This window comes from Centruroides sculpturatus, unplaced genomic scaffold (genome assembly GCF_000671375.1).
Source record: "Centruroides sculpturatus isolate CEXI.00-Female unplaced genomic scaffold, Cexi_2.0 scaffold930, whole genome shotgun sequence".
NCBI lineage: Eukaryota > Metazoa > Arthropoda > Arachnida > Scorpiones > Buthidae > Centruroides > Centruroides sculpturatus.
The window spans coordinates 306,804-327,162 of NW_019385100.1; the positions used below are offsets into that span (position 1 = coordinate 306,804).

Below are 20,359 nucleotides of genomic sequence, written 5' to 3' on the forward strand. Positions count from 1 at the left end.
TTTAGGATTTAAAATTCTTATAAATTTTGCAACCTATTGACAGTTTATCTAATTATAGTATGTAATGGCATAAAAACTTATGCTCTAGAAAGAACTTTTATTTCAAAAGCTCTTACATTATCAATTTACATTCAACAAACAGGACAACTTGCTTGAATAAAAATTATAATAAAAACATAGCAATGAAATGATTTCAGATGCAATAATTCTCAACTATAATTCAAATAATATAATAATTCAAATAATTTTGTTTTGTCTTGTCTTGAGTTTAATTTTTCAGAATGAAATGAAAATCTTTTATAGTTACAAGCATTATTTATGATTTGATGACAATATCTAATTCACAAAATCAAATATTTAATCAATAATTTTATCATATCTTTATAATTCTGATTATAGAACTTAAAAATTTTCTAAGCAAAAGTATTCTTTAAATTAACATTATAAAGAATCTCATAGAATAAAAAATTAAATTATTAGCCGTATTAATCTAACAACTTTAATATTTAAGCTGCTATAAAGGCATTAAACAGGTCTTAAAATTAAATTTTCCTCAGATAATGCAGAATATTTTACAAATTCATATAAGCTTATATTATTACTATTGTGGTTTGAAATGAAAAAATATACAACTTCTTATAATAAAAAAATAATTATAAGTAAATTATTAAGAAACTAAATACAATTTTATTAATCAAATGTTTTTACTGACTGTATTTTTAAGTGATTTTAAATAACAACATAAGTTTCAATTTTATGGAAATCAAATAATAGTTCTATCCAGATCAATGTATCATCTTTGTAGTTTTTAGCTTGTAGTTCAATTTTTAAAATCTGATATTAATTTCATTGCTAAGTTTCAAACATTTTATTATTTTAACAAAATATGACAACAATTGTTTAAATTTTTGACATGAAAAGTTTTATCAAGTAATATTATCTCTAATTTTCACCTATTTTAATTATATTTGTGCTGATGAGAAAACAATTGTTATATAATTTATATCAATAAATTCAAGGCACTACATGGAAGTGCTATAAATAAATTATAGATTTTCCAGTTTCAAACATTCACTGTTTGACTCTACTAACAAATGATATGAAAATTTCTTTCATCTATTGCTCAATTAGACTACAATTTACATAATTTAATTATATCAAAATCACAATAATCATGAGGATCAATCAGAAAAATAGTATAGTATGAAAGTACTCCATTCTCCTGAAAGCTGCTTTCTAATCAAAAACCTAGCAATATTTACCTTTAACATTGTCTTGGGTTAAAATTTCATAATTGACAAATATAGATTGACCCAAAGTCAACCATTGTAAAGACTAAATTGCTATCTTATTCAAATATTTTATTATCTACAAAAATTGTTCAATACACAAATTATAATGTTTTAGGTTCACAAGTATACCTGCAACATAGAAAACAAAAATATAATTGACTGACTTTTGGGCCATTCTATAAACTAAGAAATTTTTAAACAAAATTTGAATCTCTAAGCCATGAAAGAGAGAAATAAAATCAAACAGTTTATTCCTCTATTCGATGAATATTTTTCCAATTTCTTATAATTTTCATTCAATCATAGTTTGGGCAAAAATATTTTAATAACTCTAAAATTAACAGATCACTTATTTTTGATAGTTTAAAATTACATTCATTAAAATAATTTCTAAGTAGAAGCATTTATCTATGTATCTGCAGTATTTCAGGAATAAAGATATAAGTAATATTTTTTATTTGTAACTGTAGAAATTAAATTATCTCTTTGCTTATACATTGTTAAATTTACAATCATTTAAAAGAATGAAATGATTGAAAATAATTAACATTCTGGATAATTCTGAAAATTAATGTAATTGTATACAGTAGATCTTCAGCAAATACTTTAATTTTTGGTAGAATCATTAAAATATATTATTTAATGTCTTAAAGTCATTTCTGATAATGTTTGACCTTAGTTTCAGATATTTAGGGATCATCCATTATGTGTACAGTTTAAGGAAGTCATGAAACACATCATTGTACACAATCGGAAGGGAAGGTATCCAGACACTATCTACATGGACTATTTTTAGTGGTATTAGGGGAATTCAAATTTTTATAACAAGTCTACTTACTTGCCATGTAAATAAACTATCAGAAAATACTTGCAAAACTTACAGGGAGAATGGAATAAAAAAAAATGGCTCAAAAACTGTACACATAATGGACAGTCTGTTATTTGTAATGGAAGGTACTGCTGTCAACACAAATGAAAATTTAGTTTAAGAATATTAATAAACTTTTTAAATTTGTTTCTTACATATTTGTTCTTGCACAGACTATTGCAATTTGATAAACAAATTTTTCAAGTTGGACTTCTGCTAAACATTTTTCAACAGTATATCAGATTCAAATGTAATTTACAGTTATTTTTGCATTGATTTTGTTCTATACACTTACTAACAAATTTAATACATTACTGATAAAAATATTTATTTACAAAATATATAATTATTTTTAAAGACAAAGTTTCAAATTTTATTAATTATTATTATTATTTCTGATTGCTGCATAGATTTATGGTTAAGTTAATAATTATAGCTTACATTTATTACTACTTTTATTTGCATAATTAAACCAACTCAAGTAATTTTCAGTTTTATAAATTTTAAGTACCAGTAAAAGTCTAATCTTAAAAGTTCATTATATGAAATATTATTGCTATAATGTTATTTATTATAACACTAAATAACTTAATAAAATAACAGGATCAAACCATTATGCCATTAGTATTGTGATTACATTATAACAACATTATAATATAGTTATATAGTAACATTTGACAAATTTTGTTAAAGAATTAAAATTTATTAAGGATATAAAATACTTTTATTTATATTTAGAACATCTGTCCTATTTATTGAAGAAAACATTTTATTTCTGATTCACCCTCATGCATAATGCAGTTGTAAGTATAAAAATCTTTACAACTAAATAACAGATCAGAATTAATATTTAGATTTTATAAAAGTTTTCAGTTTACAAAACATTAGATGTCATTCCACTTTCAAANTTTTTTTTTTATTTTAAAAAAATGAAATAAAAGATCATTAGATCCAGGGATATGGGATTTAAAATAATTATGAAATGTAGACTTATATGATCTGATAGCACTGCCACAACATTAAAATTGTAGTAGGAAATCTTGATAACTGTTACCCTGGAAGCCTTTAAAGTAGATAAATACAGGGAACTGCCATATAATGCAAATTTGTGTAACACAAAGAAAAAATTGAGACTAATACTCATACAAAATCTGCATTTTGTTGCCTAGAGGTATGTATTCTTTCTTCTTCAACTTCTAGGCCTAGGTTTAAAATTGCATAAAACTGTCTGATAGAAAATAAATCTAATTTTTCCATCAAAAGGAGTGTTGCTGTATGATTTGTTCTCAATAGCAACTTCATGCTATGCTTTGAAGGATATACAACTAATTGAAAGAACAGCAAGCAGTCAAGTACTAATAATTTTTAAATGAAAAGTGTATAATTTGAGATTTTGGTGAGGAAAAAAAAAGAGTATACAGTTTATGGATTCCTAAAAGAGTTTATCTAATCACCCTAGTTACAGAAAATGTGACATAACAGTTTAAAGCAGTAGAATGCACTTCAGTGTAAATTTTCATAGTTCTTTTCAATGTTCTAATTAGAAAACAATGATCTGAAGAAGAAAGAAAGATTAAAATGTGTATCAACAATTTATATCTGACCCCTATAGCATAAGTTTGTGCATTTTATTTTATTACTGGTAAAAGTTATTTTATTCACACCTGTGTTCCTAAAGATGTCTAGATCAACGGTCGGCAACCAGTGGTCCGTGAGAAAATTTGGGTGGTCCTTAGAGAAATTTGAACATTGATCAACTGAAGGTTACGCGAAGTATTATGAAAGAAATGCAAAATGCTTAGTTGCTTTTTTCACTCATTGGGGTTTTTTATTCGAATCTAAAACCAAAAACAAAGTGACTGTTATCAATAAATAATGAACAATAAACAATATTGTGTGATTGTCGTCCTTCGTGGAAAGGCACGAAGAATCCATAAACTTGTTTCAAACAAGCAGCAATGAACTTTAATTATAACAAATTAATGCAAGCCTAAACATGTTAGTTTCATATTAATATAGTAAAATTGAACTTTTATGATTATTATTCTACAGATTTTGTATTGTTTAAAAAAATTCATGATATTGGTTTGCAGGATTCAAAATTGTGACTTTAGAGGTCCTTGAGGTGAGAAAGGTTGCTGACTGCTGGATCTAGATCAATGAAAAAAATCATTTTAAGCATCAATAATCAAAAAATATTTGTCTGCTTATTGTGTTTGTGAAGTGATATTAGAATCTTTTGAATGTTTCCAGTCTATGAAAACATTTTGGGAATTTTATGTTGATCTCAACTAAATTAGTTATGTAACCTGTTTGTCATCTGCAGACAGGAGAATATATGAAAACTATTTTTATAAATTTTAGCATTTATTTTAAAAAATCCAAATTTAGAAGTTAAATAAAAGACCATGAACTAATGTCATTACAATAATGGTTAAAGTGTGCTGTCTTTCAATAATCTTCTATTAAAATTTTAAACTTCCATGTCTAAATTGGTATTTAAGGAGATAAAAATATTTTAAATTACTCACAGACATTAATTAAAATTATGATTATCACATGTGATGAAAAGTAATATTGATTATGGATTAAAATATGAAAGTTTGAACAAGAATAACATTCATAATGCTAAACAAGCAATTATTTGTTGTAACTTTATCATAAAGCTGGGCTGCAATTTTTAATTTAAAATATATGCTCTCCACCTTAAATTAGTAGTGTCTTGCTCCTGTACATCACACTTTTCCTGTTAGCAATAAAGTCATGCCAGTCATCTATCTGTTTTCAGGGGAAAATGTTTGAATTGAAATAATGTGACTTCCAGTTTGAACCAGAAGTTCGTATATAATTAATCAGGGCCTCCTGCCCCCAAGCTTTACGTACATGCTTTCATCTATTTAACTCTGTTCTTGAGGTTAAGGAAGGACAGATGGTCGCAGTGGAAATTTATAGGTCTACAATTTTTTCAAAATTGCAGCCAAATAAATCTGTCAAATTCAACAACATTGACTTACCAGATTAAAATTTACATATATATAAATAAGTTTTTGATGTAGCAAAAAAAATTATGAAAAGGAAAACATTTGTATATATGTTTATTTACTTGAATGACATTTGTGAGAAAATTGTTTACAAAACTTCATCATCCAACTATTTAGTTTTTAGAAACAGCAAAAATATTTTCAAGATTATACTTTATTCTTGGTTTCTTTGTTTTCCAGAAAATATTTAATAAAACTATACAGTAGTTTTTCATTTCAAGTATCTTCATAGAATTTGAATTCTGTGTAATGATGCAAAATTGAGTTATTGGCACCTACCAAGGACATTAATGAAAAAGTTTTATTCTTCTTAATCTCTGTAAAACAGTGACATATGTTACGAAAAACAAATTGACATATTCAGTGCAATTTTGTCATATAATGGGTGGGAATGAAAGCATTAAATTTAATTTCATCTGTAAATTATAAATTTTTTTAATCTTTTGCTTTCAATTAATAGTAATTTCTTTTGGTGTTTTATAATTAATTTGCATATTTTTAAAAAATAAACACAAGTTATACTATTTATGCATTGTATAACTCAATTTATTACAAACTAATTCCATTACTATAAAGTCAGATAATGGATACTGTCAGTAAGTTGTTAATATTTTTTTACATTTTCTAAATATAAGATTTCATTTTAATTTTTAAACAGAATTTATATTTTGAATTAATTAATTTTTTTCAGAATATCTGTGAAGAGGGAAAAAACATGGAAAATAAACATATTTGTGAGACACCTATGAGAAATAATGTTACAAATTTAGAAAGTACTCCAATTTCCAATGGAAAAATGATTTGCTCAAATAATTTAAGTACTTTTATAAGATTTCATAACGAATTAAAAAAACTGGAAAGTGTTACTGAGGAAATGGAAGAAAGTGTCAAAACTATTCCTGATTTAAAAAATTTGCAAATTAAAAAACCTTCTATTGATCTTAACAGTTATTCTTCTTCCAAAGAATCAAATTCAATAACAAATCCCAAAGAAATTTCATCATTCAAAGATGCCAATGATGAATATACGTTTAAGAATTTAACAATAATCCAAACATTACCTTCTCAGTCTCCATCTTTGTGTGTGGATGGCTCTGTCAAATTTGATCAGAGTATTGAAGTGGAATTTCAAAAGATCATTCAACAATTAGAAAACATTCTTAACTACAGTTCTGCCTTATGTAAGTAAAATAAAATCTAATTATTTGCTTTTATAGTACAGAGTAACTCAAGAAACTTGTTATTGATTTTTTCCATAATAATTTGAATATAGATTTTTAGCTGTTTAAAACTGTTATACTAAAATATATCAGTGTTAAAAATACTCAGCAATTTTATTTCTTTACTATGTGTAAGTATTTTGTAAATTCAACTCTTACAATCATTTTTATGTTATTGATACAAAAGTAGATTAAAGATAAACATTTGTTTTAAACTTGTATCTAAAATTTTGTCATTACAAAGAAAAATAAATTTAATTTATATATTTAAACACCTTCTTATTGCAAGTAGCCCACACTCTTATTAAAAGAAATATTGAAAAATAAATTGATAGTTTTTCAACAATCAACTTTTAATGCTAATGTTAATTACAGCATATTGTTAAGTATTAAAATTATTTAATATTTCATAGAAATAAAATATTAAATTGAATAATATAAAACACTTTAATCATATTAATAAGAAACATTCATTTAAAAAATACTGAAATTTCATTTATAGGTCAAGTTAGTGAAATAATAATTACAGAGAATTTCAGATTTGACTTTGAGCTGAATTTCTGATATATTGGGAATGAAAAATCCCCGCTTTTATTTTTATTTGGGCATTTAAATCAGCAATGAGAACAAATAACCTAAGTATGATATCAGTGTTATGTTGTAAATGATAACCTCATTTTATTACCAATATCTTTGTTTCTTTTTGTTGATATGCTTCATGATACTTCAACTAAGAAATGTTAAAAATGAATCAGCCAACTAGAGCAAATAAATGATGAGTGCTGTATCAGTATTATTTTTCAAATAGTAGCCTATTGTTGTTTTCAAAAAAGTAGTAAATATCTTCTCAAACAAATGTAGCTCTTTAGAATTGATCAAGTCCAGTGAAAAAACACGGCAATTGTGATCAATCTAGAACTTTGAGATGTTGCGAAATAAAGATTACCTTTATTCCAGTATTGATATTGCTCTGGAGTTCAGGCCAAGAGATGTGTTTGCACCCTTGGCCTGAATTAGAATGCTAGTCAATTCTAATAACTTTATTTAACCATAAATAATCTTTTATCATATTTAAATTTTTATTAGTACTATAATCCTTCTGTTTTGAAATATAATTTACATAATGATTATAAGATTTTCATATAAAATTACTGAAATTATTCTGCTCTACAAGAAACATTAAATCCACAAATTTGCAAAAACATAGAGAAATAGAAATTGGGGATGGAGAAATTTCACTCATTCATTCGTGTGGTATCTGTCATAAGTTATGTTACTGTTTTGTTTATTTTTTTCTTTTGGTTTAAATAAAATGACTTTTGCAACACTATAAACCATTGCACACTATGTTAATTTAATAAAACTATTCATTATTCTGAAAATTTTTTAAAACAGCAGTAATACTTAGTCTTGGAATGGGTTACAAATTTAGCATTGAAAATGGAACTCAGAGTTTGACATTCATGAAGGATTACTCAATCCCAATTATTCATGAAAAATGGGATCAGTGTAATTAAATAAATAAATATAACTAAAAAACATATATGATGAAATCTGGATTTAGCAGACAAAACATCCATTCCCAGCATAGTAATAGATATAATTAATGTATTTTATTCACCTTCATTAAGCAGATACTCATAACAGATAAAAATTTCTTACCATTCTTATTATAAAACCTCTGGTAGGCAGATAGTATAATGAATTGTGTTTCTCACAAACACTATTTAAAAAATATTATGTTTATCTTCAGTTTCAAAGAATTTCCTTGTGTTTTGCTTGGGTATTTTGATAGCATGGTTGATAATCCTACCTGCTTAGCTTGCAGTAATTGTGGTTTAGAGCAATTATGTTAATCATCACTATGTGATGATTGATGATTAACATCTATTATTTACCAAATTATCACTATAATTTGAAAATTCTTTAGCTATTTTTGAATTCTGTTCTTATCACGTTTTTTACAAAACAAGAACAAAACTTTTTAAACTGGCAAATTTTCATTTTAATACACATTAGCTAATAAAATAAAACATGCATCATTTATTTAAAAAACTACTGAATATTGCAAAATACACAAAAATTTTAATGGACACCTAACCTAAGAATCTCTAATCTCAAGAGTGTCCACTAAACTCAACTATTATATTGTAAATCCACCAAATCTATTGTATTATGTTTAAATATAGTGTACAGTATTAATTATAAATTAGAACAACTTATGCCTCCAAGATTCATTTGAAAATGAAAATCTTTATATCAAAATACATTGTAAAAAATATAAAGCATTAAAGACAATACAAATACATTATTCTTGTCTTCTCTGTTGTCCTCTTTCAACATTACAGGAACATAATCCACATGGTGGAGTCGACCTTTCTTTTATACTTTTTATAAATATATTACGTCCTAGATTTTTAGAATTTTTCTTTACAATGAAAATATTTTAGTTGATTACAAGTTATTTTCTAGTTCAAGTTTTCTAACACTTCTCTAATCCTAATAGTCCCTTAATGTGCCTTTTTCCAAAGCATTTAGTTCAACAGAACAATGTTCTCTATAAAACATATGTCTATAATAAGATTGTACTAGAAAGAACTTCTAAGAGGGGTAGGGTGCATCCCGACAACTTGGAATCATATAGCAATGCAGGGCCAGAAATGCTTTCCTGAAACGGTGATGTACACAGAAACAGCTAACCTCTGGTGCAGGCTTGCAAAGAAATTATGACTGGGAATATGCCTCATTGGATATCGTTCCGCGTACAAGTGCTGTGCAGCTGGTTCACTACAATCTCCAGTCCCGTACACCAAATGCATATTGGCTAACTCTGCATCCTTGTGCGAAATGACGATTTCCTGCAAGAACGCTCAGAACTTTCGTGCAACGCCATCTACCACTTCAGGAAAACATTTCCAACCCTGCATTGCTATATGATTCCGAGTCGTCGGAATGCACCCTACCTCCCTTAGAAGTTCTGAAATGTTTAACTGAGACACCCTGTATGTAGTTACTTATAATATTTTGTCTTTCTGCAATACCTATATTTTAAAAAGTTACTAAGCTTAGCACCATCTTTGTAAATAAAGAAATCACTACTGTACTTGTTTCAGGAAGCAAACATTGGTACTTTGTTAAATCTTTAAAAAAAATTTTAATTTGTTCATATTTCTAATGTAAAAATGATATAACTGTTGCAGAGATATCTGCTCTGTTTTTTGTATTTGTATCCTTTATTTCTATAGTAACTATAGATTTATCAGTTACTACACTAACAGAACTATATTCTGGATTACTAATAGTTTATATTCATATATACTAGAACATCAAGAATTTTGTTTTATATTTTTAAGTTACTACTTTATATGAAATATTTTTCTATTTACTTTAACTGTAGTATTTGTTATTACTGGAGTTATTTTTAACAATTTATTCAAAATATATACACTACTTTATTCTTTAAGATCATTTGGATTAATATAAACATTTAAGGTGTATTTTTTTTTTTTTTGATTCTGATGAAACTGTGTTGTTGTTATTAAGTTGTTTCTTTGCAGACACACTAAGGTGACATATATCGACACTTGGCAAATTATTGATCCAACTGAATAAATAGTCAATAATTTGCCAAGTGTTGATATATGTCACCTTAGTGCAGTGTTCCGCAACCGGTGTGCCGTCACATGGTGAAAGGTGTGACGTGAACTTTTACATATTCTGTTAATTTCAAGTTTTATTTATATATTTTTATCACAGTTGTTGTGTTTCTTATGCTTGTATTTCATTTTCTGCTGCAGCACTGATGAAATAAGATGATGTTTGTTTATTTTTACAAGCCACGCATTTTTATGCATTCTAAGAAATTATATGTAAAATTAAGTTGCTCACAGGTAGGTGTTGATGTCTGTTTAATAACAATAATAATAGGTTAGTGGCATTACGTAATTCTATTAATAGTAGAATATACGTTTTTGAGGGGAATAACATTTTGGTGTGCCGTGGGTGAGTCATGGGTGTGCCGCAAGTAGAAAAAGGTTGCGGAACACTGCCTTAGTGTGTCTGCAAAGAAACAATTTAAGGTGTATTTAATTTCTAAACTGTTGGTAAACATGATCAGTTTTGAAGTGATAATTGGATATCTAATAACAATATAAGATATTTTTATCAGATATTTTTCAAGTTTATCAGTAAATCTTTAAAGAGTCCAGTGATAAAATGTAACATTTCTCATTCAGGCAACTATTATTCTATGAAATAACATTAAAATACTGTATTTGGCACATCAATATCACATTAATAAAATTGTTTTTATTAGATTCTGTTCTCTAAAATTATAAATTATTATAGATTTAAATAAATGAGAAAAGTATAATTTTGTTTTTTTAATTTTTTTCAGGGTCAGGTGATACCACTTCTAATTTTAGGAAGAAATTAATTAATGCATTGAATCAAGTTGAAGATGTAATTGAAGAGTTTCCAATCATTGAAGAAACTAAGTTGTAGTCTCTAAATCTTTTTAATTTAGTTTTATTCTTTATAACTTTTAAAAGTTGTTAATAGTACTTAAAAATATCATTCTATAGAGCAGGAATTCTCAAAATGTAGCTGGAAAACAAAATTCAATTGACTATAATTTTTACCTAAAATCAAAATGACATACTAAGACATTCCATTTTTGACTTTACAGAAAACAAAATATTTTAAGCATTTAAAACTGATATTTAAACTTTAAAAAATGATGTACTTCTAAAGTGCTGATAAAATTTTAATTTGAAATGATTTACAAATAGATGATCTTTGAGAATCTGTATTCTATACAATGAATTGTTATATATTTTACATATCGAAAAATTAAAAAATATATATATTTACTTAATTCTGATGTTTGGGAATTTTCTCTAGAATTAGAATAGCACATTGAGAAATATTCTCAATTTATATACTGTGATTCTGTCTATCCACTTTGCATGATCACATCACTGTCACCTGATGATTCATAGAATAATGCATTGCTGCCTATGTGCCTACACACTTCATGTGAAATCAAAGGCAATTTGTAACGATTTATGGAAATTTTTTTTAAATGTTGGCGAAACTTTATTTTAAATTGAAAGTTTTATATTTTTCAATTTAATGTTTTTAATCTAATATTTGCTATTTTTTGCAATTTCCATACCATGTTGTATGTAGTGCTATGAATTGATGAGTAGAATTATGATATTATGGATGCTGCATGTTGATTGGGTGTGACAGAATTGCCACAGGAAAATATACATTGACCCAGTACTCTGTCATCAAAGTATTTGAAGACAATTTTAAATGCACAATTTATATTTGAACAATTAAACTATAATCTTTAAATCTTGCTGAAAACCAAATCAATGATGTAAAAATGTTCTGTAAAACTGACAATGCAACATTCAAACAAATACACTAAAACACTTTTGTATTTACTTTTAAATTTTTTATTGTGTATTATTGGAAATGCCTGCAATATTTATGGAACACATTGATTGTATCAAGTCAAAATAAGATGCATATTTTAGACCAAATTGCTATAGAATTGTGGATATAGGTGTGTGTGTATATACATATATACAGTATATAGAATTATATGTGTATATGTTTTTTGAGACATACTGTATGTAATGAGTTTGTTCTAGTTTTTAAATGAAATTAATCATGATCTGAAATTGGCTTAAATTTTTTAGCTCTAAAGCTGAAAAGTCAGTTCCAAATTAAGAAAACTTTGTAAATTCTAAATGTAAAGAATTTGTAGAGCTGTACATATACTTTATAGTCTTCAGATTTCAATTTAATATAGAATTCTCACAATAATTTCTTTAGGATTTAAAATTCTTATAAATTTTGCAACCTATTGACAGTTTATCTAATTATAGTATGTAATGGCATAAAAACTTATGCTCTAGAAAGAACTTTTATTTCAAAAGCTCTTACATTATCAATTTACATTCAACAAACAGGACAACTTGCTTGAATAAAAATTATAATAAAAACATAGCAATGAAATGATTTCAGATGCAATAATTCTCAACTATAATTCAAATAATATAATAATTCAAATAATTTTGTTTTGTCTTGTCTTGAGTTTAATTTTTCAGAATGAAATGAAAATCTTTTATAGTTACAAGCATTATTTATGATTTGATGACAATATCTAATTCACAAAATCAAATATTTAATCAATAATTTTATCATATCTTTATAATTCTGATTATAGAACTTAAAAATTTTCTAAGCAAAAGTATTCTTTAAATTAACATTATAAAGAATCTCATAGAATAAAAAATTAAATTATTAGCCGTATTAATCTAACAACTTTAATATTTAAGCTGCTATAAAGGCATTAAACAGGTCTTAAAATTAAATTTTCCTCAGATAATGCAGAATATTTTACAAATTCATATAAGCTTATATTATTACTATTGTGGTTTGAAATGAAAAAATATACAACTTCTTATAATAAAAAAATAATTATAAGTAAATTATTAAGAAACTAAATACAATTTTATTAATCAAATGTTTTTACTGACTGTATTTTTAAGTGATTTTAAATAACAACATAAGTTTCAATTTTATGGAAATCAAATAATAGTTCTATCCAGATCAATGTATCATCTTTGTAGTTTTTAGCTTGTAGTTCAATTTTTAAAATCTGATATTAATTTCATTGCTAAGTTTCAAACATTTTATTATTTTAACAAAATATGACAACAATTGTTTAAATTTTTGACATGAAAAGTTTTATCAAGTAATATTATCTCTAATTTTCACCTATTTTAATTATATTTGTGCTGATGAGAAAACAATTGTTATATAATTTATATCAATAAATTCAAGGCACTACATGGAAGTGCTATAAATAAATTATAGATTTTCCAGTTTCAAACATTCACTGTTTGACTCTACTAACAAATGATATGAAAATTTCTTTCATCTATTGCTCAATTAGACTACAATTTACATAATTTAATTATATCAAAATCACAATAATCATGAGGATCAATCAGAAAAATAGTATAGTATGAAAGTACTCCATTCTCCTGAAAGCTGCTTTCTAATCAAAAACCTAGCAATATTTACCTTTAACATTGTCTTGGGTTAAAATTTCATAATTGACAAATATAGATTGACCCAAAGTCAACCATTGTAAAGACTAAATTGCTATCTTATTCAAATATTTTATTATCTACAAAAATTGTTCAATACACAAATTATAATGTTTTAGGTTCACAAGTATACCTGCAACATAGAAAACAAAAATATAATTGACTGACTTTTGGGCCATTCTATAAACTAAGAAATTTTTAAACAAAATTTGAATCTCTAAGCCATGAAAGAGAGAAATAAAATCAAACAGTTTATTCCTCTATTCGATGAATATTTTTCCAATTTCTTATAATTTTCATTCAATCATAGTTTGGGCAAAAATATTTTAATAACTCTAAAATTAACAGATCACTTATTTTTGATAGTTTAAAATTACATTCATTAAAATAATTTCTAAGTAGAAGCATTTATCTATGTATCTGCAGTATTTCAGGAATAAAGATATAAGTAATATTTTTTATTTGTAACTGTAGAAATTAAATTATCTCTTTGCTTATACATTGTTAAATTTACAATCATTTAAAAGAATGAAATGATTGAAAATAATTAACATTCTGGATAATTCTGAAAATTAATGTAATTGTATACAGTAGATCTTCAGCAAATACTTTAATTTTTGGTAGAATCATTAAAATATATTATTTAATGTCTTAAAGTCATTTCTGATAATGTTTGACCTTAGTTTCAGATATTTAGGGATCATCCATTATGTGTACAGTTTAAGGAAGTCATGAAACACATCATTGTACACAATCGGAAGGGAAGGTATCCAGACACTATCTACATGGACTATTTTTAGTGGTATTAGGGGAATTCAAATTTTTATAACAAGTCTACTTACTTGCCATGTAAATAAACTATCAGAAAATACTTGCAAAACTTACAGGGAGAATGGAATAAAAAAAAATGGCTCAAAAACTGTACACATAATGGACAGTCTGTTATTTGTAATGGAAGGTACTGCTGTCAACACAAATGAAAATTTAGTTTAAGAATATTAATAAACTTTTTAAATTTGTTTCTTACATATTTGTTCTTGCACAGACTATTGCAATTTGATAAACAAATTTTTCAAGTTGGACTTCTGCTAAACATTTTTCAACAGTATATCAGATTCAAATGTAATTTACAGTTATTTTTGCATTGATTTTGTTCTATACACTTACTAACAAATTTAATACATTACTGATAAAAATATTTATTTACAAAATATATAATTATTTTTAAAGACAAAGTTTCAAATTTTATTAATTATTATTATTATTTCTGATTGCTGCATAGATTTATGGTTAAGTTAATAATTATAGCTTACATTTATTACTACTTTTATTTGCATAATTAAACCAACTCAAGTAATTTTCAGTTTTATAAATTTTAAGTACCAGTAAAAGTCTAATCTTAAAAGTTCATTATATGAAATATTATTGCTATAATGTTATTTATTATAACACTAAATAACTTAATAAAATAACAGGATCAAACCATTATGCCATTAGTATTGTGATTACATTATAACAACATTATAATATAGTTATATAGTAACATTTGACAAATTTTGTTAAAGAATTAAAATTTATTAAGGATATAAAATACTTTTATTTATATTTAGAACATCTGTCCTATTTATTGAAGAAAACATTTTATTTCTGATTCACCCTCATGCATAATGCAGTTGTAAGTATAAAAATCTTTACAACTAAATAACAGATCAGAATTAATATTTAGATTTTATAAAAGTTTTCAGTTTACAAAACATTAGATGTCATTCCACTTTCAAATAGTTAACATATTATTACTTAAATAATATATTTTTCAGTTGTTAATCACAACAGTTTTAGGTTCAAACATAATACATATTTAGTGTAGTGTTTATATGAGAATTCTACATCCAATAATTATTAGTTATTCATAAATAACAGCAATGAATTATTTTGAAATTTTTTAGTTATATAAATAGATTGATGCTATTATTTATGAATTCATCATATCAATTCAATATAAAAATATTTCCAAAGCAAAACTTTTGCTACTTTATTTTCAACTGTAAAAATTGCAAACATATTTTTCTTTATCAGTAAACTGACTGAAATATTTTCAATTGAAAACTGGATTAGACATCTTTTGTCCTGATTGCAGTAGTGAAAGTGTTCAGATAAAAGTTACAATCAAGTACAGCAGTTAGTAAAATACTGCATCTAATAATTACAATAAAATTTAAGAAAAATCACTTTACATGTATGTATATATATATATATTATAAGAATTCTTAATATGCAAGAGTAAAGAATCTTATGCTAACAGGCCGAGTGAGTTGAATGCTCGCATTTTAAAATTTATAGTTTTGTTGAAATATTCTTGGGCCATAGATAATCTGAAAGTACATTTGCATCAGTCAGAATAAGAATATTTTCTACTAATTCTCATCATGCAAAAAGGCACAGATCTGCAATGTTTTGATATCTAATCAGAATTCATTACATTTATTTCTAAGCTTATTAGTTTGCATGCTTAGAAATAAATATAAATGATAATATGGAAAAAAGAAAATACAAAAATTATTCACAAGAAGTAATAAAGCAATTGGAGTGAAGATTACAACAATAACAACCATATACACAACCAAGAGTCAAAGTTAACCAATTACTTTTAGTAAATGAATGCTTATTAGTTACCTTCAAACTAACTCTTCATCCTTACCTATGGATACATACATAAAGTAATCAAATTAGCAAAAATTATGTAAATAATTAAACATTTTTAATATAAATTTATATTTTCTAAGAAATTGTTATTGAATATATTCAGTTTATTTTTCATTTCCTGGATATTTTGTATTTAGATAATCAGTCTGTCCAATTTAAAAATTGGGCTTTTCAGGGATGAATATTGATTAAATCTGATCTGAAATTTTCAGCATTGATTACAAAATTGAAAATTTTTATTTGTTGTAATTTGTTTATCTGTGATTCAGATCTTAAATAAAATCAATTTTAGCCACAGACAAGATTGAAAGTAGCCAAAACTTGCTTCAATATGTATTTTGTTAAGTTTTGCAACTTAAAAAAGTCACCTCTCTTAATAATTATAAATGGTTCAGTCATTGATGGAATTCAAAACTAAACATTTCTTGTATATATCACATACATATTAAAATGTCACAAATAATATAACATAAAAATTATTCTCCATTATAATAATGGTTCATTTTTATGTCTAAGAGATGAAAAAATTGTTTATGAATACACATACTCCCTTGGGCTTCATTTTGTCTTGAAAAAGGGGTTGAGTGCATGTGGTTAATGTAGTTAATTAAATTAGCATTATTATATATTTATTAAAAATTCTTAATTACAAACTGAGAAAAAAGATGTAGTGTCTTATCAATCTCCCCTATAACAAACTAAGATGAAGCAACCCAAGGGCAACTCTGGTTGTGTTAACTATACATATCTTTTTATTACCATACATCACATCTTATTACACTATACATCAAGTCCTCATTTAACATCATTTCATTATAATGCTGTTTAGGAAAGATACATTTGTAATAATTTGCAATAAGTTTTGAATTTGCTTTATAAACAAATTTATTTCCTGATAATTGTAAAATAAGCAAAGATGTGTGTTGTAATGAAGAATTAAGTGAAGACTAGAAAATTAATATTTGTCAAAGAATTCTTAATAGAAGATCAGAAACATCTAAGAAATCAGACAGGAAACCAACAAACTTATTTTTATCAAGCTTTCCATAAGAGATAAGAATTTTAAATATAAAAAGTTTCTAAATGAGAGAAAATAATTAAAATTATTTCAACATTTTGTTGAAATAAATTTCCGAAAATGCAACTATATTAAAATATTACAAAAAAATTTAAATTCTATTTATGTTTAAGTATTACTATAAGAAAACAATATTCCATGTTTTGTTTTATTTAATGTTCAATCTCAATACAATTTTTTAAAATAAAGTTGCTAATTTCAATTTAGTCTCATTTTAAAGTTATATTGTATAAATGACAATAATGATCTAAAAAGGCTAAAACAGAAACTCTATTTTAAAAAAGATTTTTTAAATTTATAATGTAAAATATATTTGTGCAAGATCTTGCTTCGTTGTTTTATTTTATTTTGGTAAGTTAAGTTAAGTTATCTCACTCGGCCAATTGTAAATTTATTACTAGCTACTAATAAATACTATAGCATTATAAACCTATAGATAGTATGATAAGTTTATAAAGAACACATTTTTCATTGTCATTTAATCTATTTGTTGAACATGATTTTGAATGAAAAAATTGTTTACATACTGATTTATTTAAAAAATTATCAAAAAATTGAATTATAAGAAGTATAATTTATGATGATTATATGTAAGGATTTAAATTATAATTTATACATTTCTTAAATCAAATTCATCTACAAAGCAAAATATTAAGACACTAAAGTGAAATCTTTGATCAATTTCATATTCCTACAAATCTTTTAGAAGAAATAAAGTTATAAATACAGTATACAGAGTTGTCTCATTTAATATTTATTAAAGATGTATAATTTTATACACTGTTTTATATGATTATTCAAATGGAATTCAAATTTCTCTTTGAATACAAAAGATGTGCAGTAAATTACATATCAATTATACATTTATTACAGTAAATCAGTAAAAATTTAAATATCTAATCTATTTTTTGCAATATCAAATAAATAATTAACTTTGACTATATAACCTTCTAATGGAGAATATTTAAAAAAGGGGAGGATTTAGATTATCATAAAATATATATTTAAATGACTGTTTTATATTATAAAATTTTAATAAATTAATATTCACAATTTTTCTTCAGTAATTGAAAATTAAGTCTGATGGTCTCTTTAAATATGAATTAATAATCTGCAGTAACAGCTGTATAAAAATTCCCAAGTTCAGCAAACATAACTATTGAAATTTTAAAAACTGATATTTTGTTAAATTAATTCATTATATCTTTCATTTCCACAATTAGGAAGAATAAGCTGAATATATACATTTTTATGCATTTTTCTTAGTTTGCTTTAACTATTCTCATATTTTCTTTGACTTGTATTATGAATTCTGTTAACTGAAACCACTGATCTTGAAAATGTAAATATATGATTTGAAAATCTGCTTTCATTGAATAATAAAATAATATAATCCATGACTAGAAAGAATCAGAAATCCATTGAAAACTATACTAACACTTAATATATTATATCATATCATCTATGAATTTTTTTTTTTTTTGTAATATTTAAATTCAAACAATGTTTTCCGTTCTGACGGTTAATAATCTTTACATAATGATGACAGGTAAGAATGTTGTTTATAGATTGATTGTAGAAAAATGTAGAATGATTTGCAGCAAAAATTCCTGAAAAATGTTCAATGTTCCATAACCTCACCTGATTAATAGTGAGGTTATAGAAGAAATAATTTAGTGCATTACACATTATTGAAGTTTCTGATTATCCAAAGTAAAAGTTTATAATTATATATTTATAAGAGACTGTGGAAATATTGATTTATGTATATATTTTCCCCCAATTTAAAAAACTAATGAATATTTTTATACATTTAATTACTTTGTAATAATTATGTTGCATAAATTTGTATTAATTCATGTTTTGTAATTAAATCTGGAAGACATTTAATTACAAGGCCGTTAATTAAGTCATACATCTTAATTCTTGATAAAATTATGAACTCTCAGCATCCTAGATTTTTGTAAAAGCTAATGGACATCAATATTTTTCCTTTCAAGTGACAACTGCATGTGACATTATTCTTCTGTTTCTGTAGCAACAATGAAAAGAAATTTCTATTTTTCTTTGCTCAAAGAAAATGTTTACAAGATTATAACAACAAAGCTGGCTAAAAATCCTAGTTTTCCTATGGAAAAACATTAAGGATTGTTTTAATAAGCTGCAAAATTGTTGCAAATTAGGTAGGACAGATCTCAAATGGCCAAGATAACATATCTGATCAACGTGATCTAGAATATCAGAATGGAAGACCAGTGAAGAATAAAGAACCCAAGATTACTCTTTAGGAATTACTTTTATAGACAGCATGCAATAATGTTGTTTTGACTGCATTCTGTCTATAAAGAAAGTGTGCAGAAGATTTTATCTTATTAGGTTCCACATCACTTGACAAATCAAAATTGGCAACAATATGCTACCACCCAAATTCATTTGAAGCATGAAGAGATGGATTTCTTAAACAAATTATTGCCATAGATGAAGTTTGAAGTCAAATGTATGAAGAAAAGATTAAATAGCAGTCAAATGAGTAAAATCGTTTTGATTCACTTCAATCCAAGTTGAGTATACCCTGGAAACATCAAGGTTATGATCATTGTTGCTTATGATTGGTATAATTCTACGATAACATCATACCATATACAGCGTGAACAAATTCTAGAGTACTTTCATCCAGTTATACAATGTAAGTGGTCTGATCTATTGCAAGAATTGCTAATTTCATCCAGTTATACAATGTAAGTGGTCTGATCTATTGCAAGAATTGCTAATAACTATAGTTAATAATTATATAGCAGTCTAATGTATGCTGTGTGTTGTAAAGTACTGTACATTCACATACAGTACTATAATGTATGTTATATAATTCAGATGTAAATTAAGATTTAACAGAATTAATTTGTATCACATGCAAAATATTAATTTTGAATGAAAATTTGATTGCATGTATGATTAAAATATTAACAAAATACATGAAGACAAATTATATATTATATTTTCATATAAATTTAATTCATAAAACATAAA

General features: G+C 25.1%; 1 protein-coding gene across 1 annotated transcript; it reads left to right on the forward strand.

The window, feature by feature from the left end:
* The first annotated feature begins 5,728 nt into the window (after positions 1 to 5,728).
* LOC111634689 lies at positions 5,729 to 12,470 on the forward strand. Its single transcript, XM_023379521.1, has 2 exons — positions 5,729 to 6,382; positions 10,818 to 12,470. Exons 1-2 carry the CDS (start codon positions 5,917 to 5,919, stop codon positions 10,922 to 10,924), a joined length of 573 nt encoding a protein of 190 aa, XP_023235289.1. The 5' UTR covers positions 5,729 to 5,916; the 3' UTR covers positions 10,925 to 12,470.
* The last annotated feature ends 7,889 nt before the right edge of the window (positions 12,471 to 20,359 follow it).

What these genes read in the sequence shown, in the direction of transcription:
- LOC111634689 (XM_023379521.1), top strand. Translation starts at nt 5,917, where the DNA reads ATGGAAAATAAACATATTTGTGAGACACCTATGAGAAATAATGTTACA. An exon ending in TAACTACAGTTCTGCCTTAT is followed by an intron (nt 6,383 to 10,817) that starts GTAAGTAAAATA and finishes AATTTTTTTCAG; the next exon opens with GGTCAGGTGATACCACTTCT.